At 48.7% G+C, this 26545-nt stretch overlaps 1 protein-coding gene across 9 annotated transcripts; it reads right to left on the reverse strand.

Moving 5' to 3' along the window:
• Positions 1–953: 953 nt before the first annotated feature.
• LOC143333696 (xylosyltransferase 1-like) lies at positions 954–25897 on the reverse strand. Of its 9 annotated transcripts, none has more exons than XR_013078300.1 (13): positions 25521–25897; positions 18483–19032; positions 16134–16306; positions 15715–15917; positions 12852–12932; positions 12063–12279; positions 11487–11663; positions 8678–8946; positions 7224–7419; positions 6769–7105; positions 2145–5887; positions 2085–2104; positions 954–2044 (listed from the first exon to the last, which is right to left on the reverse strand). XR_013078300.1 is itself a non-coding variant. In XM_076751894.1 (11 exons), the coding sequence occupies exons 1-11, from the start codon at positions 25800–25802 to the stop codon at positions 5602–5604; spliced, it is 2721 nt and encodes a 906-aa protein (XP_076608009.1). In that variant the 5' UTR covers positions 25803–25897; the 3' UTR covers positions 954–5601. The 9 variants fall into 9 exon arrangements, 2 of the variants coding, with proteins under 2 accessions (XP_076608009.1, XP_076608007.1); XR_013078299.1 differs by having other exon boundaries at positions 2085–2114; XR_013078303.1 differs by having other exon boundaries at positions 954–1834; positions 1895–1954; positions 2045–5887.
• Positions 25898–26545: the final 648 nt, after the last annotated feature.

The following is a 26545-nucleotide window of genomic DNA, read 5'->3' on the forward strand; positions in this document are numbered from 1 at the left end:
GGACTATTTTCAGCGGTGGATGAATCCACATGTGGTGCTGTAGTGAGTGTTTGTGTGTGTGTGGTGATGAAGGAACAGCGGTGAGGCTCACTGATGATGATTCGTTTATTGTTGTTTTTGGTCTTTTTGGTCACCTGACAGGTGTGATTCAAGCTGCAGTTCCTCTAAAGGCCACCACAGGAAACCAGTGAGCACGTCCACTGAGGTATGTGAAGCCTGTGAAAGAGACGTTAATGGACAAAGAGCAGTCCTCTCCTCAGCTCCACCCACTTCCTGCCCTATTTTGCATGATTTTGAATTTTCAGGTGGAGCTGAAGCTAACATGTATGTGTATATATAAAATAAAGTCCTAAAGGCAGAAAGAGGATTTGTCAGTTTTTAAAGACACGCCCCCTGATCAGAGCCCGGCCTATCACCTGCAGCCTTCACGCTCTTATTGGCTGGAGGGGACACACCCACTGAGTGAAGGTCAACGCCCAGAAATGTCCCAACCACAAAGTAAGAATGTAGAGACGGAGAGCAGCAGGTCTGCAGATACAGACAGGACACGCTGTGATTGGACCGTGAGCGATGATTGACAGGAGTGTTTCATCATGTCCAGCTCAGCCTGCCCCTACGGAAACACTGTCAGCAGTGAACGTGCTTGTTGGGCAGAAAAAAGGCCCCTGTGAATGTTAGACTGCCACACTTATTATTATTATTATTATTATTATTATTATTATTATTATTATTATTATTCATGCTTTAATGTGTAAGAAGACGTTTTTCTGGCTGAGGTGAAACTCATTTCACTTACTTATATTGTGTTCAGTAATTTATTCTATTCTAACTGCATATTTGTGTAAAAACATGTGTAAATGTACTTATTGGAGTTAAATTACAGAAAGCTGATGATGCCCCCCCCCCCAGAAACACAGACACTTTAAAACATGAGGTCACAGACAGGCACAACATAAAGGGAGATTCTGTTTTATTTTGAAAAGTTGTACTTCAAAACCACAAAGGTTATTTATAAGGCATTCACAACGATTCTTTCCTTTTTGGTTTTTGGACATTTGAGACGGTTTTTGATGCTTTCAGAGGGTTTCCTATGACAGGAGCACAGCTAAGGCACAGCACGACTCCCAGAGAGAGAGAGAGGAATAAAGAAAAGCAAGAAAATAAGAAACAAACCGTCGAGAAGACAGAAATGGCACCAAAAAAAGGTCAGCGGTAAATAGAAAAGAAACACGGCAGTGAGGCAAAAAGAAGAAAGCCTGAAGAGAACAAACCTCTCGGCTGGATTTCCTCCAGAATCTGAAAACTTCGCCAACATCTGAACATTTTCACAGCAGACAATCTGTTAAAATCAGTCACATGACCTCTGCGGCACCATAACAGCAACAGCTGACCTTTGACCTGAAACACCAAATCCTCATTTCACTGAACGCTGATTTACATCGATTGTATGAGAAAGACATGTCGGACATGATAAAATAGCTTTTAATGTTCAATTCTGCACTAAACGTGGTCATAAATGCATCACAGCCGGTGATGATGACGATGCCTGAGCTGCAGCTCTAGTGAGGACAGGATGACGAAGATCAGTCCCTCCAAAAAACAAGTCGTCTCGTTTGTGGTGATGCTGAAATCAAACAGCCTGACGGGTTCTGGGCTCCAGCGGCACCGAGTGGTCCTGCTCGTGCTCTCTGCAGGGTTCGGTCCTGTGCTCTGCTGCAGCGGCCGAGCAGAGAAGAACTCTTTCAGGTCGAAGCCGCCAACGCCGTGAACTGTGCCGGTCCACAACCCAAACACCCGCAAACACTTGCTAACACCTGCAAACATCTGCTAACACCTGCTAACACCTGCAAACACCTGCAAACATCTGCTAACACCTGCTAACACCTGCAAACACCTGCTAACACCTGCTAACATCTGCTAACACCTGTTAACATCTGCTAACACCTGCTAACACCTGTTAACACCTGCTAACATCTGTTAACACCTGCAAACATCTGTTAACACCTGTTAACACCTGCTAACACCTGCAAACATCTGCTAACACCTGCTAACATCTGCTAACACCTGCTAACATCTGCTAACACCTGTTAACACCTGCTAACATCTGCTAACACCTGCAAACATCTGTTAACACCTGTTAACACCTGCTAACACCTGCAAACATCTGCTAACACCTGCTAACATCTGCTAACACCTGCAAACATCTGCTAACACCTGCTAACACCTGCACCGCGCCTCCATCCCTTCAAACCACGAGTCAGAGAATAGTCACAATCTTTTCTACAATAAATACGATCATGTTCTAACTTTAAGTGCTGACTGTCACAGAACAACAGCTCATTCTGGTCAGAGAATTCTGCTGCTCTACAGTTTTGGTCCTGGTAATACTGTCATACGGCAGCCACACACACACACACACACACACACACACACACACACAGTGGAATAAGTTATGTAACAGGTATTAAATACTGGTTTTTACATGAACAATAGAACTACCTGAAGACCACCGTTCACTCTGCACGCTCTGGTTTAAAATTCATCACAGATCCAGACTTAATGTTTGACCCCGTGTTGAATTTTGGAAACATGAGCAGCGTCTGTGCAGGCTGGAGTTCGGCTGAAGCTGCTTTAAAGTCAGACTTTTTGAGATTTGTGCTGCTTTGCTTTCTTTATGAGCGTCAGATAAGATGGAATCCACGCTCGTGTCGTGTTTTGATGGAGGCAGAGGAAACGCCGGCCTGGCTCAGTCCTGAACTGACAGAAACATCCTCCCAGCTGCCGTCAGCAGGCTGCAGCAGGTTTAGTTAATCTGCACAAAAACTCAGGTTTAAAAATGACAGTTTGGGGTTTGAAGGCTGTTGTGCTGCAGTGTTGTGCTGGGCTAGCTTTGTGCTGCTGTTTCCTGTCTGCATACTAAGCTAAACTAAGCTAAGCTAAGCTATGCTTAGCGGCTGTAGCTTCATGTTTTACTGCACAGACACGAGCGTCACCTGAACCTCTGACTCTCAAAATGTCAGACTGCTGCTCTGGATGGACGGCCGTATTATTATTTTCAGCCTGTTTTTCCACGTTAAATGTGAATCAGCGTGTTGAACAGCTGCTCTGAGCTCAGCCGTGAACCTGTGCAGGTGTGGCTGTGTTCACTGTTTCTCTCAGACTGAATTCAAACACGTTGAATCAACAGGTTTCTTGAGTATCGTTAATAAACCTGTTCTGTTTCCGTCCTGCAGGGCCGATGTTGATCCCTGCTGGTGCAGCTTCGTACGGACGCCGTGTGACGTCACTGAGCGGCGTGGAAATCTACAGGTGCACCTAAACGTCTCAGGTGGTCTTCACCTGCCCCCTCCTCACCTCAGCTCACAGGAAGGTCAGCTGAAACGTTTCATCCACATGTTCAAACGTGCAGAAACGTGTCAGATCAGACTCGTCGAAACAAATAAATATGGATTAAATACTTAAACACGTAAACGAGGAAAACTTCAGACTTTTCTTTCACTCATCAGCTTTTCTCTGGTTAATCTGAACATTCTGAGACGTGAAGCCTGGAAACAAGTTTGTGATTAGAGTCACAGTTCAGAACTTTCTCAGTTAATTTCTAAATAACATTGAATCTGCTGTTTAAAGCTCCTTAAATATGAAGATTTAGCTTATTATTTTTAGTTTATTACAAATGAAATCTCAGTGCTCAGTATAACACACACGTTTAAGATTTGTGCTCTGCTGAGTGCTGGAGGCCGTTTGCTCGCATGTTTCTGACTTACAGGTGAAATTATTTTAAGTTTGAATTAAAGAGAGCGCTTAATTCACCGTCAGTGACTGAAAACGAACAGAAAACAAGAGTTAAACATCCGTCGTGCTTTAAAATGTGTGGCTGGACTAAAGAGAGCAGAGAGCTCAAAGCGAGGAGACGAGGCCCGAAACCAAGTCAGCCGCTGCACCGAACGTCAGCATGTCAAACATTATTCACCGACTGAAAATCACAACGTCCTCTAGACTCCAGAATAAGTTCCTGGGCAGCAGTCGTCCGCTTTGACACCGTCACAGCTTGGACGGAGAGGTCGGAATAAAGACCAGAGGCGAGGAAGCTCTGCGGCGCTCCGGCATGAAGGAGGTCTCAGGTGGTCTGAAGGGTTCAGACATGGCACAGAGAGAAAACACACATCAGACAGAGCCAGGGGACGGGGGGGGGGGGGGTAAACGAGTACCTTTACTGCACTGAAGTCTGACTCTGAACGTGTTTACTGTCCTTTAGCTTCACTACATCAATCTGACAGAAAAATACAGCAAAACTTGAAGAAACATGATGTCTTACTGTGGATTAAACTACAGTCTGACATGTTTTTTCCATCAGTTATTACAATATTCTAATATGACACATTAAAGGGACCATTCTACATGAGTACTTTTGCTTAGTAATACTTCTGTACTTCATCTTGGTGTATTTGTGTTGTTGTATTACCACACTGACTGAAGTAAAAGTCAAGGATCTGATAGGCTGTCTGCTTTCTAACACCTGCAGTACTTTTTCTCAAATTTCAGCCAATTAAAGCTTAATCATCATCGTTTGGTAAACGTCCATGAAGAGGCTGAAAGAATTCAGAGTAATCACTGAGAGCCCCCCCACGGCGAGCCGGCTCCGCATGAGAACGTCTGCGGCTGCTGACTGTTTTCAGGCTCGTTGTCTCTGATCACAGCTGAGGGGACGAGCAGCGCTGCCCTTCAGTGCTTCTGTTATCCCAAGATTTCATCCCGCTGTTTCCTCAGCCTGCAGCCAGCCAATAGGATGAAGGCAGGTTCACACGGAACGTTCTGACCTCCATTCATCTGAGGAGAACAGTTCATCTCAGCAGAACCAAACACTCAGAGGTTCTCCACTCGGGGAACACTCAGAGGATGCAAACTGATGCTGTTTGATTTGCTGAGAGCTGAGCAGGTGCAACCAACAGAAATATGGTCTTTAAAAACGTCTCCAGGCAGATCAACAGCTGACTGAAGGTGCGTTCACAGACTTCAGGATCTCTGAGAACCTTGAATTAAGACGTAATCTTGGAATAACAGTCTGAAATGAAATAAATATGATAATTTAAAATAGAAATTTAATTTAAAAAACATAATTTATCTGAAGAAACTGAGCCTGAGCTAACGTTTGATCACAATATGAACGAGCGACCACGTCCCTTTTCGCCATCTGAACATGTGAAGTACACTTGCTTACGTTAACCCAGAGAAACGAGAGGTATCGAGTTCTTCTCACACACTGCTTCACACACACACACACACACACACACACACACACACACACACACACACACACACACACACACACAGCTTTGTAGTCCCAGTTAACAGTGAGAGCAGCAGACTGAATGAGGACTGAAGGAGAAGATTCTTCTTCGCCGTTTGAGTCTGTTTCTCTTCTTCCTGTCGCCTCCTCCAGCATTCGATCCCTTTCCTTTCGCTCCGGTTGCACAAATTAAAATAAATAAATATCAGACACGAACAGGACTTCGGCCCCGTGTCTTCCTTCATCGATTCCTGTCCTCCCTCAGTCCGTCCGTCTGCTACCTGATCCGCCCGTCCTCTCTGGGCGGGTTCAGTTCAGACTTGGGGTCGGGGCTGGCGGAGCTCCACGCCGTGAGACGGCAGCGCTGCATGACGGGACAGGCGCTGGGCCCCAGCGAGCAGACGTCCGCGGCCGACCAGTGGCCCTCCAGCAGCCGGTCCAGCCAGCGACGCAGCGGCGCCCCCGTCAGGCCGGCGTTGGCCTCGGCCTCCTCCACGGCGCCCAGGCTCACCGGCAGCCGCAGCACCGGGTTCAGGCCGTGGAAGCTCTGCTCCATGTAGGAGTTTCTGGCCGGGCCGCCGTGCAGCCGCAGGGCGTCCTCTGTTTGAAGACAAGACAACATCAATATTTAGCTTGTTTCACAGAACGAGTTCTGACATCCAGTATGATACCAGTATGATACCAGTATGATACCAGTATGAACGTGAACGAGCTGCAGCTGTCACCTTTTCCTCTGCAGGGACTCACCTGCCCACATGCAAAAGTTACCACATGACGCTAACCCCTGCGAGCGCGCACACACACACACACACACACACACACACACACACACACACACACACACACACACACACACACACACACACACAGGTCCCGGGAGGTCAAACAAATCAAACAGTAATCCAGAGGAGGCTAATTCAGACAGAGGTGACCCCGTGTGTGCGTGAGTGAGGGACTGGATACCAACACTATAAATACATGTGTGCATGGCGCTGACAGCTGTGACAGGAGGCCCTCTGCTGGGTGTGTGTGTGTGTGTGTGTGTGTGTGTGTGTGTGTGTCTAATTTAAGTATTAGAGATGCTGTTGACGTACAGACTACAGTGACCGCCTGCAGCGACAGCTGTTTCCTGAAAGTTCAAACTCAAACTCTCACTGAGCACAAAGAAAAGCTGTAACAGTGTAAATAGACCTGAGTGTTTATTCACTAAAGAACAATAAAGTTTGTCAGTTTGAACACTAAACTCTGTGTCTACATTCAGTCTAAACGCCTTGATGCTGATCCAAACCCATAAAGCTGAAGAGTTGAAGCAGTTCAGTCTGATGTGAGTGAAAGTTTAACTCTGAAATGTAAAATGTTGGACTCTGGTTCTGATCCTGGTTCTGATCCTGGTCCTGGTCCTGGTTCTGATCCTAGTCCTGATCCCTCTCTGTGATCTGTTTTCTGCATGCAGACGCAGCGACAGCGTTCGGCTCGCTCACCTTGCTGTAAAGGCTGTTGGCGGTGGAAGTCCAGTGGAGCCACGACGAAGCTGGTCTGGCCCAGCGGGTTCCAGTGGTGCAGGACCCTCAGCGTCCACACGCCGGGCCTCAGCGGCAGCGTGAGCGGCGGCCGGTAGTGGGTGACCTCGGCGGAGGCGTCCACCAGGATGTCGTACGTGGCGGCGATGACGTTGGTGGGGTCGATCCACACCACGGTGGCCGTCAGGTTGGTCTGGCCTCGGCTCCAGCGCTGCACGGCCACCGGCTCGTCCTCGGGCCCCACGAGACCCCCCCAGTTCCTGAAGAGACGCTCCTTTGGATCCCAGTCTGTCCCAACCTGAAGACCAGAAGAGAGGACGGTGCCGCTCAGACTCTCAGACCACAGGTGAGTCTATGTAATGTCCTCACAGGTGAAGAAACCTGTGTGTGTGTGTGTGTGTGTGTGTGTGTCTGACCTGGATGTGCTGCAGTCTGTTGGAGGGGTGGGGGGGGCTGGCCGGGGTGAAGTGGTCTCTGGTCGTCACCCAGGTCTCCAGGTTCTCCAGCTGGGTGGAGGCTCGGTTCGTGGCCACATGGCGCACCAGGTAGCCCTGGAACTGGTCTGACAGGAAGTAGAGATGGACGGACAGCGGGTGGCTCGTGGACACGTACCTGAGAGACACGTTCGTACTGAACTGAGAACATGTTTGCAGTGAAGTTGATGGTTTGAAAAAGCATCTTCCTCTCCCTGCGTCGTCTGTCCATGCAGACTGTGACCGGGGACTGGACTCCGGCTCTCTGTGAGTCGGTCTACGGATAAACGCTTTGCCATGAAACGCTCGCTCAGACTTTCCTCTAGCGCCACCATGAGGTGGACACTGCAAACAACCTCAGCGGCACTTTCTGCTCAGAGCTAATTACTGCTGACCTGATAAACACACCTGATCAACATTAGCATGTTAGCATGCTGCTGTTAGCGTTTAGCTCACAGCTCCTCCTCCGAGCTGCTGGCAGCTGAAGAGGAAGAGGAGTTTTCAGACCTCGAAGGACAAACGTCTGACATGTAGGTGTTTTCAGGGGCAGTCTGACATGTTACTTTACTGAAATCACAGGTTGAAGGGAACAGACTAGTCCTGTTTTAAGTCCCCCCTCGCCCCCCCTTCACACACACACACACACACACACACACACACACACACACACACACACACTTCCCATAATGCTGCTCCCACCCATTCTAGCCACCAATCCCCACCCGAACTCCAACAAGTACCTCCTTGTACCTACTGTGGGTCTCCACCCCAAACACACACACACACACACACACACACACACACACACACACACACACACACACACACACACACACAGAGCTGGAAAAATCCAGCCTGTGCAGACACTGTAGGCCGATTGTGCCTCAGGACAAGCTCGCGTTATCTTCATATTTAATTTGGACTCACAAACAGCAGCGTGGTGAGTTTAGTGGAAAGTCCTCGTCGCTCCCTCGGCTTCTTTCTCAGAAGGAAACCAAGCTTCTGCTGACTGACAAAGTGATGCTGCACTGAACTGAACTGTATCGTCTCTGATTTCACACATATGATCATTAATAACTCTCATCTGATGTCCTCATAAACGGGGAGCTGCAGTGTCGTCTCTAATCTTTTAGCTGCTAAATCGAACAGGACGACAAGTCAAACTCTGGTTTTATCTCTTCTTCACTTTCTGATGTCGTTTGATTTTGTGCTAAAATCACAACTCTGCTATCACTGAATCTCATGACGTGTCTGCTTCGCTTTCACATATTAAACAAACTGCACCAGAAATCCTTTGGAATCAGACCAATCAGGACCAACTTCTCAGACCGTTTTGGTCAAACCACAGTTTGATTGACAGCTTTTAAACCAACCAAAACAGTGAAACCCGTCCATACCTGCAGCTATTGTCGCTGGGATGGCCCTGCAGCGAGTTGGCAGCGCGGGACAGCCCCATGCGGGCGAAGGCGTGATAGTGGCTGAGCGAGGAGTCCGATAGGCTGGCGGGGCCGTCCGTCTCCTGCTCGTAGATGTTTTCCCAGTAGGCCTGCAGGCTCGGGGTGCCTGAGGCGTACGCCCCGAACAGGTACGAGTCCAGCTGGTTGATGATCTCCTGACTGACGCTGGCCTCGAACTTCCTGGCAAAGAAGGTTGGTCTGGACGCTTGCTGTGGGGGGGAGACAGAGGGGGACATGGAGGAACAGGACCAACTGTCACCTTCAATAAAAAACTGATTTCAGAGACAGAAGGATAAAAAAAGAATGATAGGAAACAGGATGAGCAGCTTCAGATCACAAGTCTACATTTGTTTAAGTCCTCAGAGCAGAAAATCAGCTCCTGCAGCACGTTGACCTGAGCCCAACAGGAGCAGCATCGATCCAGATCGCAGAGGACTCGTTTCTGTTTGTCCACGTGAAACCACGGACTGACAGTTTACGCACGGCAAAGAGATGAACCTCCAGCATCCAGTTACGCCCGTTTGAAAGTTTCATTTTAAAATAGAAAAGGCTGAGGTCAGTTTGGTTTGTAGCAGGACGACAAAATCACTGGACACGTCCACCGGGCCCGTCCACAGGACCCACCTACTGGACCCCTCCACCGGGCCCGTCCACTGGACCCGTCCACTGGACCCGTCCACAGGACCCACCTACTGGACCCCTCCACCGGGCCCGTCCACTGGACACGTCCACCGGGCCCGTCCACAGGACCCACCTACTGGACCCCTCCACCGGGCCCGTCCACTGGACCCGTCCACCAGGCCCGTCCACAGGACCCACCTACTGGACCCGTCCACCGGGCCCGTCCACTGGACCCGTCCACTGGACCCGTCCACAGGACCCACCTACTGGACCCGTCCACTGGACCCGTCCACAGGGCCGTCCACTGCTGTAGTTTGGGGTTAAATGACCTAAAAATGCTTTTTGCTTTCTAAACTAATGGATTCATTGTTTCAGTTTCAGAGTGAACAGTGTGGCGAGTTCAGGCTCCTGCTCCATGATGCCGTCACGTCATCATTCCTCACTCAGATCACACAAAACTCTACAGAAAGACAAAATATATCTGAGACCCGTCTGTCCTGCATCCTCTGGAAAGGGTTAGTCAAATCACACACACACACACACACACACACACACACAAACGCCATGCAGTCCAGCCTGCAGGAAGGATGGGTGTGGTTTATGGTGTCATCGGGAGGGCGTGGCCTCAGCTCTCGGTGGGCTCCGGCAGCACCGGCGAACCAGGAAAGCCCAACGTGCTGCAGAGCAGGAGGACGTCTGTGTGTCTGTGGTTATTCTGCGTCTGTTAGCCAACAATCTGTGCGCTCACACGGCTAAAGACAACAGCACCAACCACTAGTTACAGGCTCAGGAAGGACTTCTGGTTCCTTCATCATCACATCTGAGGGAAACTACAGAAAAGTGCTGTTACTGTACGTTTCTGCGCTCGGCCTGAAGGAGGTCGGCCGTGTGATCTGAGCAGCTGCTCTCCTCCTTTACTCAGCCGAGAACAAACACGCTGCTTTTTCAACATGTCGCTTCACACTCAAGCTTTAAGATTTTACATTTGGTTCATAAAATATCAGGTGCCAAACGCTCATCACACTTTCCCACATGTGGACCAGCGATCGATCGTTCTCTCTGAAGTTTGGGTGCAAACTCCAAAACAAACGACACGCTGAGACTCGTTAGTTTGACGCTTCAGAGAGTCCATGTTTGGTTTCACCGCAGAGACGCAGTTTCATCTAAACTACTCTGACGTGAAGTCCAAACTATCCAAAACATTGGACCAGAACATGACGTTTCCTCTTCCTGTGGCCAATCAGTGAAAGCACCGTTCTTTAAGGAGCGTTTACTTCACCGCACTGTCTCTCGTGTCCAATCATCTTTGAACATTCTGCTATGTGATAGCAGTCAGCAGTAGTTTGTGTACTGTCAGCAGTAGTTTGTGTACTGTCAGCAGTAGTTTGTGTACTGACAGCAGTAGTTTGTGTACTGTCAGCAGTAGTTTGTGTACTGTCAGCAGTAGTTTGTGTACTGTCAGCAGTAGTTTGTGTACTGTCACAGGGAGCTCGTTGCACGTTAGCAGCACAGTAAACTGTCCTACGTTAGAAAGTGTTCGACCAGCCTTCGGTGGGCTGGTGTAACCCAGAGCAGGTCTCCAGTTAGTTTGAGAGCCTTCGTCTTCAGCCAGTGAAATGAAGTGTGTGCTGTACTGTACGTGCTGTACATCTGTGTTCCTGACCTTACATTCGAGCAGTCTTTATAGCTGGCAAACCCCGACATTATAATAATGACAACCTTAGAAACCTCGGCGGCAGCCAGCTACAAAGCTCCAAAAATACCAACTGCCTCCACCGTACAGCTGTTTCCAGGATCAGCTCTTCTTATAGAAACCATCAGTAGCTCAACCACAGACGCTGTCCTCAGGTCTGTCGTTACAGGCAGCCAAGGACAGCCCGCTGTAAGTAAAAGCAGCACCGCTAATTTGTGAATACGAAGCTATTCTGGTCCTCGTCCGCCGAGGCCCTGAGAGCGGCGAGGACGCTCACAGCTACTGAGCCGATGGCTGTGAGCTGTGCTGTGCAGCCATCGAACGTCACGCCTGATACCAAACATGAACGAAAGATCAGCCGTGAGAAGCTAAAACCAGACCAGGTTCAGCGTCATCAGGCGGGTCATGAAAGGCCAGAGAGGACAGAGGCGTCACCTGGAAGCGCGGCAGGTCCGAGGGCTTGAAGTCGTTGGGCGAGCAGCCGCACCAGTCCACGATGTGCTTGTACTGGCATTTACATCCCAGTTTGCGGTTCCAGTTGGTGAGCCTCAGGTTGTTGTCCACCATGGTCTCACAGTGCGCGCTGTTCTCCAGGACAGTGTGGAAGAATGACTGGAGGACACAGAGAGACGGACAAGCCGAGTCACATGTTTGAAATCTCAACAAAACACCTGGACGACACGTCTGGATGAAGGATCCTGATGGTTCATCTCATCCTGCTTTAACCTCAGACTGACGGTTTCCAGCACTTCCTGGATTCCTTTAAAGTTCAAGGCTGAAACCTTTAAATGACTGATGTTAAACTCACATTTCATCTCACTCTGATCTGTGCTGTGATAAAGAGATTTCAACTGATAAAACAGGTGGAAGATCCTGAAATATGCTCAGCAGACACTTCCTGTGTGTGCGTGTGCGTGCGTGTGTGTGTGTGTGTGCGTGCGTGTGTGCGTGTGTGTGTGTGTGTGCGTGTGTGTGTGCGTGTGCGTGTGTGTGTGCGTGTGTGTGTGTTACCTCAGCAGGCAGCAGTGTGTAGGCGTAGAAGCGCTTCATGCTGCTGACCAGCTCGTCTCTGGAGTTCACCACATAATCCACAAAGGGACGGTTCACCAGGAACCAATCAGAGCCTCCGTCTACCGCGATGCCTTCAGGGATCTTGCGGTCGCCCAGACGCCACATGTGGGTGTCACACTCGTAGAAGAGACGGTCCAAACCCTGCTTACGGATGAAACTGAGAGGACACGAAGCAGCTTTTTAGCTTTTTACAGTAAATCAATCCAACCTGACAAATTCTATACTGAAGTCAAACAGGTGTGCTTCACTTCCACGAGCTCAGCCAACGATCAGTTAGACTTTAACTACCTTTGTGACTATAGTTCTAATGATCATAAAGTCTATTTATATAATATGTTTCTTAACAACGTTACAAAGCAGACAAACGGATGAAAAGGTCAAAGACGTGAACGCAGGGAAGAAAAAGACAATAAAATGAATAAAAGATCAAATAAACAGGAATCAAAATAAAAACAGTCCAAATAAAACATAAATCTAAAATATCTACATTAACGACTTATCAATCCACTAATCAATCAATCAATCAATCAATCAATCATCTAACTGTTAGACTGACTCAAAACAGCGTAAAGAGTCATTTTATTTCCTGTACAGCTCAGTTTACTGCAACACCTGCAAAACACTCCTAAAATCGAAATGACGGGAACAGACAGAGGAAGACGAACGAGGAGGAAGACGGACAGAGAGCGAGACGAAGACACTCGGACAGAGACGGACTGTCTCTCTTACCGTGCGTTGTCTCTGCCGTGAGATTTGATGAAGTTCATGTTGCGATACTTGGACAGGAAAGACACCAGCTGCTCATTGGTCCTGAGGGGAGACATCAGCTGTCAATCAACTGCTCGCAGAACCTGCAGTGAGGCTCCACACACACACTCACGGCTCCCAGAGATAACTCTCACAGGCTTCGGTGACCTCTGACCTTTCTTGTCTTTCTGGTGGAACATCTGGACAAACGCTGGACCGACTGTCACTAAATTCGGTGCGAATGTCACTGACGAAGTTCATCCTCTGCAGCCAAACTTTCACTGCTGAAAACATGTTAAACTCTTCCAGAGAATCTTCACTTTGTTTGACACAAGAGGAACAAAAGCTCATGAACGGACTGACGCGTGTTTAAACACTGTTTAACGGATCCACGTCTGAGCAGGATACCATTAAACATCTGAGTGATGCATAACAATCTTCCATTTAAGGCACTTAAAGCGGCTGCATGCGGACCTTTTCTCCGAGCCTCGTCTGCAGCCTGAAACAGCCGAGCTGCAGTGTGTGGCCTGCAGGGAGGCGGCCACTCCCTGAACGCAGCGCGAGCCGGAGGCGCTCGGCTCGAGCACGGTGTCGCCCTAATGAGTAGACGGGACGGCGGGCAGACGGATGGCTTTGATTACGCTTGATTACAGTCGTTAAGACGAGCCGCAGACGTGCATGTGTGTGTTTGTGGGCATGTTTGTGTTCATCGGTATCTCACACACATTTAAATCTGACTGCTGCGTTCCAGCTGTTTGATCTACAGCTGCTCATAAATCACATGAGGAGTTTCTCATCTCCTGTTTGCAGCTTTCAAATCTTCATCGCTGCATTTAGACTTAAAGGAGCAGTTCAACGTCTGAGAAATAAGCTTTGCTGAGTGTTAGATGAGACGACTGACACCACCCTCACGTCTCCGTGCTCCATCTGAAGCTGCCAGCCGGTCAGCTTGTCTTGGACTGGAAACAGGAGGAAACTGCGAGTCCGGCTCAAGAATCCACCTCCCGCCTCCAGCGCTCTCTAATTAACACACCAATCATCTCATTGGTTAGATCTGAGCAGAAACTGAAGCGTGATGTGAGGTTATGTGCCGGATCATAACTTCCTGGAGTCTTGTCATCACAGAAACTGTGTCCAGTAAAGAAAAGCTGTAGAACGTCAACGCGTGTTTTTACTCACAGTTTTATGAATGAAACCAACAGAAACAGGACGTGTTAACAACCAGTCTTTAGAGGCGCTGACAGGTGCACTGTGTTACATTTAGACAGAGCCAGGCCAGCTGTTTTCAGCCTTGGTGCTAAGCTAAGCTAAGCTAAGCTAAGCTAAGCTAAGCTAAGCTAAGCTATCTACAGTGCAGACATAACTGCGTCTGCTTTCAACAGGCTCGGCTGAAACCAACACGACGGCCTGTTTGTCCTTCTGTCCCGTCTGCTCCTCTCAGCTCACGCTGATATTCTCTTTAATATTTAAAAAGGTCATGTGACCTTCTGTTGACAGAAACATACAGCAGCCACACACACACACACACACACACACACACTGATCTATTCTCATCTGTCCTCCCGTCACAGTGACTGTCTGAACACCCTTCCAGCTAAAATCCATAGCGCAGCCACAGCATTAGCACAACCATCAATAGCCTGGACGTCATTCAGGCACATGGAGTGTGAGTCAATGGAACAGTGTGTGTGTGTGTGTGTGTGTGTGTGTGTGTGGTCCTGTATTTCTATCCTTGTGAGGCTCACCCACAAGGCGTTTTCTCAGTCTTCAAAGAGGAAGTTTAACGTTGGAGCTTTGAGGATAAACATTAGTCTTTGGGTTTGGTCCTTTAGGATCTGGATTTGAGTTTTGGGGTTAAGAGAGGAATTAAGATTAAGCTTTGGTAAGATTTTAGCAACCAACTTTATGTTAATTCAACATGAGCTGCCAGAGGAAACAAACCCCAGTTTAACCCAGGAATACTTAACTGGAACCGAAGCGCAGCTAAAAAGTCAGTTATCATTAACCTGCATGATGCTCATACAGGAAACACCACATTAAGCATGAAAGGTCAAAGTTCAAGCATGAAATATGCAGAATCTAATGCAGAGTTTGGGTGAGTTTCACCTTTGTTTGACTTCCAGATAATTTGGTTTAGAGAAAAAACTGAAAAAACCTTAAACTGAGGATTTGTTTAAATTGGTCAACACATTTGCAAGCAGGTTAGAAATGGGCCAACGGAGCTGCATCAACGTCATCGCACTGTCAGGTAAAGACACCTTAAAGCACAGCAATGAGCCAAACATCGTCCATAAATCTCCTCACGTGGCCTCGTTCCTTCACCGCTGCAGCTGCAGACTGAAGCTCCACACAGTGTCTTCAGTGATCACAGCCGAGCTCCTTCTCTACTACACAGATCCCCTCAAATCCCCGAGCAGCAGGACAGCCATTAACAGGCTCTGCCTCACATCTATAGACTCCCAATCCATTCAGAGTCGATGCAGCTGAGGTCTGCGGCCACGTAACCTGATCCAAAAGACCTTAAACAAACCAAACAAGGCCCGGCGGGCTGCGAGGCCGCTGGTTAGCGGTCATTAGCCGACACGGCGCTCTAATAAATCGATGCGCTGCGTGTGAGGCGGGAACTTCACACGACAAGTAAATCTCCTCCGTCCTCTGCAGCCAAACAAGACGGTGAGCCGTGGAGGGATTTTCAAGCAGAGATTTATGGATCAACAGTCTGTTTCGTTTCTGTCTTTTGGACTTTTGGTTCAAGCAAAAACGGAAACCCTGATGAAGAGCCTGGTGTTCTTAAAACACAACGAAAAGGTTTCCACGACCCGTCTGCTTCCTGACCGTCTCTCACCTGATGGGGTAGTCTGCAGCGCTGAGGTTGATGAAGAAGTCCCAGGACCAGTCGGCCATTTTGAGAAGGTCCTCCATGCTGCGCAGGTACATAGTCAGCAGGCTGGCCCCGCCCCAGATGGTGGACATTCGCCAGGGGGTGACCCGGACGTTGGGATACAGGCTGGTCAGAGACAGGACCTCTCTGTGGAGGTAGTTGGACCTCTGAGAAGGAGAGACAGCAGGAAGGAAGGTCAGCTTCAGGGGAAATGCCTCCATACTGTCGATTTCCCTGCCAGTGTTTTCACTGAAAGAACTTGAAAGCACCACGTCATGTCGTTAGTCCAGCCGAGCCGAGCCGAGCCGAACCTGGTCCGCCAGACTCGGGTCTCAACACCACCAGGAGCAAACTTAGCATTTTTCATAGGTCGGGGGTCTCACCTGGTCTACGTGGATGTAGTAGTAGTGCGAGGTGTGGTAGATGGCTTTGAAGAGACGCTGGAACTGACGCGAGGCTCGGCCGTGGACGACCAGGACAAAGGCGATCCGTACGGGCGCCAGCTGGGCAGCGTCCGGGGGGTCCTCGTCCCACTGGACGTTCACAGCGGCCTTACCTGCACAGAGAAACCCTCAGCTCACGAAACACACGGCATCTTTCAGAGGACGGCGAACACGACTTAACTTTAAAGATGCTTTTAACGATGCTTTCAAGTCCTGTTGGAAATACAGTTCACGTCAGCACTTGAGTCATTTTCAACAACATTCTCAGATGTGAGGACTTGCTGCGTTTCGTTGTTCTCATGAAAACATCACGTCGGGCTCTGGTTCATCTTTAAACAGAGAACATTTAAAGCATCGATCGAGACGATAAGCGTGAGGTGACGTGAATCCAGGCAGCCATCGCAGGCCTGCTGCGGATTCTTTACTCCAACAAAACAGATCTAATCAGCGCTCGTTAGTCTCTGTGTGATCCCTAATCTGAGAAGAGAATGGATGTTTCCGCATGTTTCTCGGTCTACAGATCAGGCTGTAAGACGACGTCGCCGCCACCGTCACCCCCGCTCTCCACTCCGGCCCCCCAGCCTCACTTCCATCTTTCCTGGAAATGTTCCGTCTGCGGCCGGCTGAGCTAAATCTGCTCTGTGTATACAAACCCTCTGACAGCCTCAAGCTTCTCCATCATCACACTCACTCTAAAGATGGCGCGGGTTGAGGCCTGCTTGGCCTAATTAGTGACCTTCCCGGGCTGTGGGGCATGCTGGGATTGGAGTTTGAGGAGAAATGACTGTAATCAGGCGGCTCAGTCGAGCGCTGCTGTGCAGACAGAGGGAGGCAGGGGGAGTGATGTCGTGCACATTTCGGGATGTACACTTTTGCCCTCGTGAGCACAGAAACACCAAACTGTTTCCACAGCCCTCTTATTCTGCTCGGAGGCCGAGCACGTCAGTCAAACTCAGACGTCAGCCCCGACCGAATCATCCCTCACTGCTGCTGCAGATATAATGACTAGTGTACCATAAAAAAGCAACCTATAATCATATAAATGAAACCTCAAACGGCCCAGGGTGGTTCCGAAGGCACCACTACAAGTAAATCATTAGTCAGCTTTTCCAAAAATAAGACTACAAACTGCTTGTTTAATTGGGGTGTAATTACGCTGGATGAGTATCTTCCTCGTGGTGAGCGGCCTCGCTGTGTCCATTCATGCTTCGGGGCCCTGAAATAGAGCTGGCATCAAAGTGGGTGCCTCTTCGTGGCTCTGGCACGTGGCGGGTTAAAAATGTTTCTCAGAGGATGAATTTGACTTTTTTCAAGCCGCCACTTCAAAGCGGCCGCATGTTCGTACGATTCCTTCGCTTTCTGGCGTTCAGTCCGTCACCCTCTCATTTGTTGACTGGCTCAATCACTGCCTCTGCTAACATGAAGGGATAAATCAGCCTTAAAATCATAGGTTAATACAGCTAAGCTAACTATGAGCGATAATTCTGTGCTCATGCTCTGGATTACACCCATAAGTACAGGATACTTCAACATGGAAATACGCGACACCAGTCCTTGTCTGACCCAACTGGCATCTTTCATGTTTGAGGTTTTCCTCCTTAGACAGAGCACACAGATGCTAACAGCAGCTGTAGGCTAACAGTGATGGATCATACATCACAGCAGCTGAACATATGTGAAATAAAGCCGATCGCTTCATTTTCCAGAAAGAAATCTACAGATGTTAGCAAGTTAGCATCAGGTGGCTACAAAATGGCAGCACTCCGCTTAAATAAAGTCTGATCTGAGTTAAAGCACAAGCTGACAGATGGCAGATCCTCACCGAGAAGCTGGAACTACAGAACACGTGGTAACCAATCAACTGATTAATCGATTAATCAGTGAATCGTTCCAGCTGTTTAAGGGACCAGGGGTCGGGGGGGGGGGGGGCTACTCCTGAAACTTTTTAAGAAAGTAAGACCGTTTGTCCAGCATGGTAAAGAAAAGTGTGCAGAAGATGAAGAAACTTAATTCACCTCCTCTAAACCCGACCCCCCCCCCCCCCCTCAGAAAAAGGTACATCACCCCCCCGTCCGACCCCCCTTATATCTTCAACCTGTCCTCAAAGCTACTGCAAGAACATGAACAGACAAGCCAGAGCGACATGAACCTGAAGAACGAGGTTTTTGTGTTTGTAGTAGCAGAAAGTGTGAAATCATCATCATCGTAAACTCGTATTTGAACATGTCAAAATCCAGAAGTTCACCCTGCCGTCCTGATGATCTGCACTGTGTGTGTCTGCTGTCTCACCTTCCACAGGACAGAATCGAGGCACCTTCTCGGGCATCAGCGCTCTCTCTTTGTGCCGGCAGTACACCTCGGCTATCTGCTGCCGACACTCGCGGCTCTTGGCTCTGGACAGAGCAGAGATGGCTTCCTTCCCGCTGATCTCGCACTGCGGCTGCTCCTTCCTCGGCTCTAAACCGGGTGGCGGCCGCGTGGCCGACGTCTTCGTCTGGTGGAACGGCGGATCCTGATTGGACCCCTGAGCCGGTGCTGAGGCGGTTGGAGCCGGCGGGTGGGGTTTACGGACGTACGTGCGGTTGTAGTTGTGGCCCGCCCCTCTGGGTGGGACGGGAGGGTACTTGAGGACTTCGTTCGCAGATTTTCCCAGCATGCTCTGCGCTTGGGCCTTATCCAGCTTGCGTTTGGCGTTTGCCACCGGCACCCGCTGGCGTTGAGATCGAGCTCCCAGGTTGCTGTTGCTGTCGATGGTGTCGAAGTCTTTAGGGACCGAGTTCTCGTTATTGTTGCTGTCCAGACGAAGTTTCTCTTTGGGCCGGTGGGAATGATAGACGTCCTGTGAGGGAGAAGACAGGCAGAATGAAACCACGGCATCCTGCAATCCTGGACAGAGAAGAAGAACCATGACCTCTCCGGGTCCACACACACCTTCCCACAAAATACTCAAAAGAGTGACAACATTGAGCGTCATGGTGGAAATACCAGTCGGTCTTAACACCGATTGGCTGAACTGACGTGACGTTTTCTACAAACATTCATGTTCCCCAGACGATGCATCCTACGGACTCTGTGACCCCGACTTCATCCTCTGTCGCCATCATGAGGTCAGATTTTTAATCTGTTCATTACATTGGTTTACATAAGAACTAAAGATTTTCCCATCAGCCTCAGCTGTTCTTTGCTTTTAGTGCTAATTAGCAAATGTTAGCATGCTAACACCCCAAAACAAAGAAGGCAAACATGGGAAACACTGAACACGCTAAACATCAGAATGTTAGCATTGTCAGTGTTAGCCTGTTAGCATGCTCGCATAAGCATTTAGCTTAAATTTCTACTGATGTGATATGTTTAATGCTAATGAAACACTTCCTGTTGCTGCTTCACATTAAAAGCTTTTAATGGCTTTTATTGTGAAGCTGCTGCAAACAGAATCTGTTGGTTTGTTACAGAAGTTAGCGTCTAACTCCTAAATCCTGGTTTGGCTGAAGCTGATCTACATCAGTGTTCGTTTTGTCGGGTTGGTTTTAAAAATAGGACGAAGGAGGAACAGTGAAGACTGGAGGTGATAAAACACAGGACAAACCATTTTCATGCTGATTCATCCTCGAACTGCTTCCAGAGAAAATGATTAAACCTGAAGAAAAAAACGCCAACATGCGAGAACATGCGTGATATCCGAGCATGAATGTGAGCCCTTTGATTCTCTTTGGACTGAGTGATGGTTTTGTTCCTCCCCTTCACAGCAGCAGCTCAGGTGTGGAATGAAGGAACCATCACCAAACACCTGAAGCCTCTGCACCGAACAGGACCAGCAGCCAGACCTCAAAAACGCCTCTACCGCTGACGGCAGAGACGCCTGACGGACGGCAGGAGCACAGAGACGTATCGTCAGTTCAGAAGGTCTAAAGTCATCCAGAAGTGTGCAGATTTCTAATCGTCTGGAAGAAATCACTGATCTGACGCTCCTGAACGTCTCGAACAGGTAAGAAAGAACAAACAGGGAAAAAAGCAAAGAGCAGTGAAAGGGAACGAGCTCAGGTGACCTTTGACCCCTGAGACTCAGCTGTGGCCTTGGCCTTGACCTCTCTGTGTCAGGTGCTGACATGTATGAGCGTGTGTGTGTGTGTGTGTGTGTGTGTGTGTTTCAGCCGCACAGCCACATGACCTCGATGGATATTTTAATCTCACAGATCGGCCTATATTTGTCTTTTCCAGGGATAGAGAGTGTGTTTCTGAGTGCGTGTGATTATACACACACTCAGAAACACACACACACACACACACACACACACACACACACTGTCAGTACGTGTGGGAAAGCAGTAATATCAGCTCTTGCCACCTGCTCCTCAGACAACCTTTCATTATCTCATCTGTACCATCAGCTTAGAGGAATGTGTGTGAGTGTGAGTGTGTGTGTGTGTGTGTGTGTGTGTGTGTGCGCGTGTGTATGTGTGTGTGTGTGTGTGTGTGTGTGCGTGTGTGTGTGTGTGTGTATGTGTGTGTGTGTGTACGTGTGTGTGTGTGTGTGCGTGTGTATGTGTATGTGTGTGTGTGTGTGTGTGTGTGTGTGTGCGTGGAGTCAAAGTGAATATTTCCAGCTCTCCTGCTGTCACTCAAAACACATTTTACGACCAACAAAACACAAATAAACCAGCGAATCTTTAGATTCTGGAGGCTAAAATCTGTGATTTTCTTGATATTTTACATCAAAAAACTGTGAACAAATGAACTTCATCATCTAACCAATTAATGACCACCTGCCTCAGCGCTCTCTGAGTCCTCTCGCTGCCAAATCTCCACATTTTACATTAAATAAGAGCGATTCTTTAAATGTGCTGACAGAAAGACACAAACTGTCTCCTCCACAGATCCCTCCGCGTTTTTTCCCAGAAGCCTGTGCGGTCCATGGAGACGACCACAGCTAAAATACCACCGCTTACCTACAAAGACATCATTCTTCACACACACACACACACACACACACACACACACACACACACACACACACACACACACACACTCGCTGCCTCTCTCCTCCTCAGCAGGTTCTCAGTGAAGTCGTGTTTGCTGCCTCCAGACCTCCTCCTGCTTCGTGATGAAGGCGACAGAAAAGAGACAAGAGAGCCTGTTCTCCGCGGCGCCCGGGGCGAGAGACATTAAAAGAGGTTGGAGGGAGAGAGAGAGAGAGGGAGAGAGGGAGGAGGAGGGGAGACCTGTTGTTCTGGCATCTGTTGACTAGAGGCCACGTTCACACTGATGAGGAGAAACGCTGGTTAGTGAGGAAGGTGTGGATCACTGAACTGTCTTTTAACTTTGGGATGTGTTGTGATCTCTGAGAGCAGCTCTGTGCACAGCAGTCAGAGGGACGCGTCCCATTCCGTTCATTCAGTGAGTTAAACACCAGAAAAGTGGAGGTTTCCATCATATCAAGGCCAAAATCCTGCAGAACTCCAAAAACTCCTGATTCATCAAATCAATGTGAGCCGGGGCCAAAAGCTAACCTGCTAACCGCTTCCTCAAACTCATCGAGGACGAGTGGACGGGGTCTGTCCTCACACCATCAAACCCATACATGTACGTGACGATCATCATCTGATTCGTCTGTCTCCTCCCAAAGCTGAAGAGACAAAACAGAACGCGAGGACAAACAGTCGTCTCCCAAAGGACGCCAATGGACATCATACGTCTAAACAAGATGCTGAAAATAGAGCTGGCGACACAAAGAAAAAACACACCAGATGGACGGAATGTAAGCTAAAAGGACTATTAGGAGGGACGGGGTAGCTGAGGAACCCGGTCAGAGCGGGACCCGGGACCCGCAGGACGACCCGGATTAGAGCAGGGATTTACGTCTCTGCGCAGATTTAGAGAGAATTATCTCAAAAGAAAACAGAGAAAAAACATAAAGCAGCTTTCTGGTTTTAACATAAGTGTGTTGTGCTTAATCGCCAATGGAGACGTCAACAGACAGCATGATGCGTTCACCACCTCAGGAGACGCTACGCCCTGAGCTCTGACTGAAGGCACGCTGATGCTGCGTTTAATGACCGCAGGCAGAGGAACAATTCATCAACTTGGACAAGTTTTGATACTCGATAAAAGCTCCTCGAGGTTTCTCGGTTTGTTCGATCTGGGCGACCGTAAACGTTTTTTGTGTGTGTTATAGTGCTTCCTGTGCAGAAAACCACTTCCTGCCCTCCATCTGCAGTTCGACGTGACGTCATCTGCAAACACGTGTTCGACTTCCACCTTGATGCTCTTCGTCTCCTGCTTCATTTCAATCAGCTCTGAATTTAAAGAACATCAAAAATCCACCGTAACGACCAAATGAGGAGCAGATTTCTGGAAAGAGATGCTGCTGTTGAGTCATTTTTAGAGCTTTGAGCTCTAAAAACCTTCGCACAACCATCACAGCGCGCGCGCACACACACACACACACACACACACACACACACACACAGTATTTAGGGATTATTGAACAATCTAAACTAGATTAGAAAGCATAAATCCCATCAGAGAAACCTGATCCAAACCAATCCTCTAATCTGATCTGACCTGGCTGTTAGGATGTGAATCAGCTCTGATACACATGTGGTCAGCACACTGTGTGCATGTGTGTGTGTGTGTGTGTGTGTGTGTGTGCGTGTGCGTGTGTGTGTGTTTTCATCCCTTCAAAGGTGCGATGAATGTGAGCGTGAGAGAACTGTGGCGCCATCCACAACTGATGGACATCAACAGTCAGTACACATGCTGCTACGGTATGACACACACACACACACACACACACACACACACACACACACACACACACCTGTAAACACTCCCTTCCTGCAGTCTGGTTGCTGGAAACATGAACACTGTTGGTATTTTAATGTATCTGTGATGTGAATGTGAGCACTGTGGAAGCTGCTGCAGTGAAAGTTACACACACACACACACACACACACACACACACACACACACACACACACACACGCTGTTGCTGTTTTTACTGAGCCCCCTTCCAATGATGTCCTCTCTTTTATTGGACATAGGATGCTTCTTCCTGCCTATAAACACCCACGCCCCCTACATAACTAACACACACACACACACACACACACACACACACACACACACACACACACACACTCTGAACTGTCGGACGGCGGTGAAGCAGCTCCACCATGACAGACACAGGAAGCGTGTTGTCATATGTATTTTGGCGTTTTGCAGCCGATTGATCAACCGATCGTTTCAATCAGCTGAACCCTGCGAGGCACCGGTCAGGGAGTCCGACTGATCGATCACACTGACCGATCCAGAGACCCTCGGTGTGGCCCCGCCCTCCCAGAAAATGATCAGCAGAATATTTTAGAATGAGAGCAGCTGTTAGCTGCAGCTCTGCTGCTGAGCCTCATCAGTGGTACGAAGAGCAGCTCCTTCATCTTCAATCTGTCCAGCAGTGTTTTCAGAGGAGACACCACAGGTCAGACTCATCAGAGGCTTTACTGGGATTACTGGGATTAAAATGTTTCAGCACTTCACCTGAAAGTGTTGAACGCTTCATGAAAACACAGAGCAGGAGAGAAAGTGGAGGAAAACAGAAGGAGGTCCTGGTGAATCCAGAGTGGAGGCTGAGCTGGTTTCACTGGTATCAGAGTCAGACCTGGTCTTCAGCCTCCTCTCCCTCACTGACTAATTAACACACTGTAGGCTGTGTGGCGTCCTCACATCTCTGATTACTCATCTAGCCCTCACCTCGACCTTCCTCACCGCCGCCTTTGTTCACTTTGATCCCGTCTCCTTTCCTTATCTCCCTCCTTTTGTCTCTCCTCGCCTCCCAAACTCCCCCCTCTATAAAAGGTGCTGGCATGTGTCTCCGCTGTTTTAAAAGGCAAAAACTGTTAGGACAGATCACCGCTGACACACACACACACACACACACACACACACACACACACACACACACACATACACACACACACACACACACAGAGGGAAGATCACAGGGTATCCGGTTAACTGTAATGAAAGGATGTAAAAATGGATGCCTGCAATACAGTCCACGTCTCACACACACACACACACACACACACACACACACACACACACACACATATACAGTACGTTCATCTTTACAACGTGAGCGAACACCTGGATCCCACCAGGTGAAGGAGCACAGGTAACATGAAAACACTGAGGAATCTCCTCCAGATCAGTGATTGGACCTCACGCTGATGTGAATGTGAGACACACACTGTGACAGCCTGACAGGTGAGTCAGAGGACGCAGACACAGGTGAGACAGGACAGAGCCCTGAATGTGAGGAAGTGGAAAAGCACAGAAGAAGAGTTTCAGCTTTGACTAGACGGGATGATGGTTTCCCCTGTAAATATAAATCACCACTGTCTTTTTACAAGCTTAGATCAGACGGGACCACCGTCCATTAACAAAAGGAGCACAGTCCTCTCCCTGGGTCCTGACGTGCTGGTTGATCTCTCCAAGAGACGAGCTTTAATTAAAGCCCTAAATCACAAATCTAAGAGTCACATTTTATCCCTTACACTTACTTACTGTACACACCTTAGTATGAAACGCTGCTGTTAATGTTCAGAATTACGGGATTCATAAAAAATATGTTGACCTTTTATATTCAAAGTTACGAGAATGACGTTCTACAAGCGAGACGCTCTGTTGCCAACTGAGTGGAGAAATGTCGCACCAAACTCCGTTAGCAAAACACACAATTATAGATGCTCTTGATTTCAGACTAACGCACATAAATGGAAGAACAAGAATGAAGATATTTACGGACAACATGTGCGTCATTCTTGTATTCGGCATATATATCGTCAATAAATCGGCACTTACTTCAGCAAACATCAGTATTTTTCTGTTCAGCTGTTTGGTAGCTATCATCACGGAGCATTACGGACAATTGAGGAACAAACACCCACTTTAAGTTGTAAAACTGTTTAAATGCTGCTTGTTGTACAGTCAGCTGGACAGCAGCTACGATTATCCAAAAAGGCCAGTGACTTTCGTATACTGGCCATTTATCGGCACCTTAAATTGGCGAATTTTAATATTAAGTTCGGCCTACCGACCCATTTTTCCACACAAGGGACAAACGCGGCCAACTGTGTTGATGTAAATGCCAAAACAACAGGCGAGCAGCTGCAGCCGCTCAGCAGCATCTTCTCCGCGGCTGCCATGCGGTTCCCCTCAGGGACAAACGCTCTTTCTCCCGGCGGTAGAGGAAACACAGGTGGAAAATCTCCTGGAAGTCACACAGCCATGTTCACCGTGGACACTGAAGCACACATCTTTCAAACCTACCGCCTGTAGCTTGTGCCGAACGGCCCCCTTTCCCAGCGACAGCGGCGGGTCGCCCCTCTTCTGCAGCCCCCTCCGCGGGTGCTCCCGGTCGGCTTTGTTGAGCCCCCCGGCTCGGTCCTCTCTCTTCTCCCGGCTCCTGGCGCCTCCGCCCCCGCCGGCGGAGTCCAGGCTGCTGAAGTTCCACACGATGAGAGTCTGGACCAGCAGGACGGCCAGAGCGGCGACCAGCAGGGCGGACTTGGAGCGCCGGGCCAGCCTGCGGGCGCACGGGTTACCGTTCATCGCTCTCCTCCTCCTCCCTCCGGCTCAAGCTGAGAGCCCCGTCCGCTAAACGCCGACAGCGGGGTATGAATGCTCCCCTGCACGGCCTGAGAGGGGCTACTGGCAGGCAGAGAGGAGGAGGAGGAGGAGGAGGAGGAGGAGGAGGGAGGAGGAGGGAATTTGGCAAAGGCTTGAAATGAGGAGAGAGCTTTGGAGGTTTGGAGGCAGCAGAGAGGACACAGAGGCCCTCATGTGGCCATTAACGAGTCAACAGTTCAGTGGAAACATTTATTTTCTCATTTAGAGCAAATGACGTCGACGTCGCTGCAGTTTGAGAAGAAGAAGAAGAAGAAGAAGAAGAAGAAGAAGAAGACGAAGAAGAAGAAGAAGAAGAAGAAGAAGAAGAAGAAGAGCCGCATCAGGGGCCCCCGCCAGGGCCGGAACCGGAATCTCTACGGCCCCGGGCAGCACGTCATTACCTCCCCTAAAAACACCGTTATTATTATTATTATTATTATTATTATTATTAGTAGTAGTAGTAGTAGTAGTAGTAGTAGTAGTAGTAGTAGCCATCATCATCTGTCTTAAAGGTGCAGCTTGAAGTACTGAACACAGAATAATATTTAAAATACACATTTCAAATATACAGTTTTGTCCCTGAAAAGTGTTTTGCAGGTCACTGAATCTTTTTTTGTGGAATATCAAATAAAACTGATGTCAAATCAACGAAAGTATGAGAGACACAAAGAAACGATTCCAGAGAA

This window comes from Chaetodon auriga, chromosome 16 (genome assembly GCF_051107435.1).
Source record: "Chaetodon auriga isolate fChaAug3 chromosome 16, fChaAug3.hap1, whole genome shotgun sequence".
In the NCBI taxonomy this organism is placed as follows: domain Eukaryota; kingdom Metazoa; phylum Chordata; class Actinopteri; order Chaetodontiformes; family Chaetodontidae; genus Chaetodon; species Chaetodon auriga.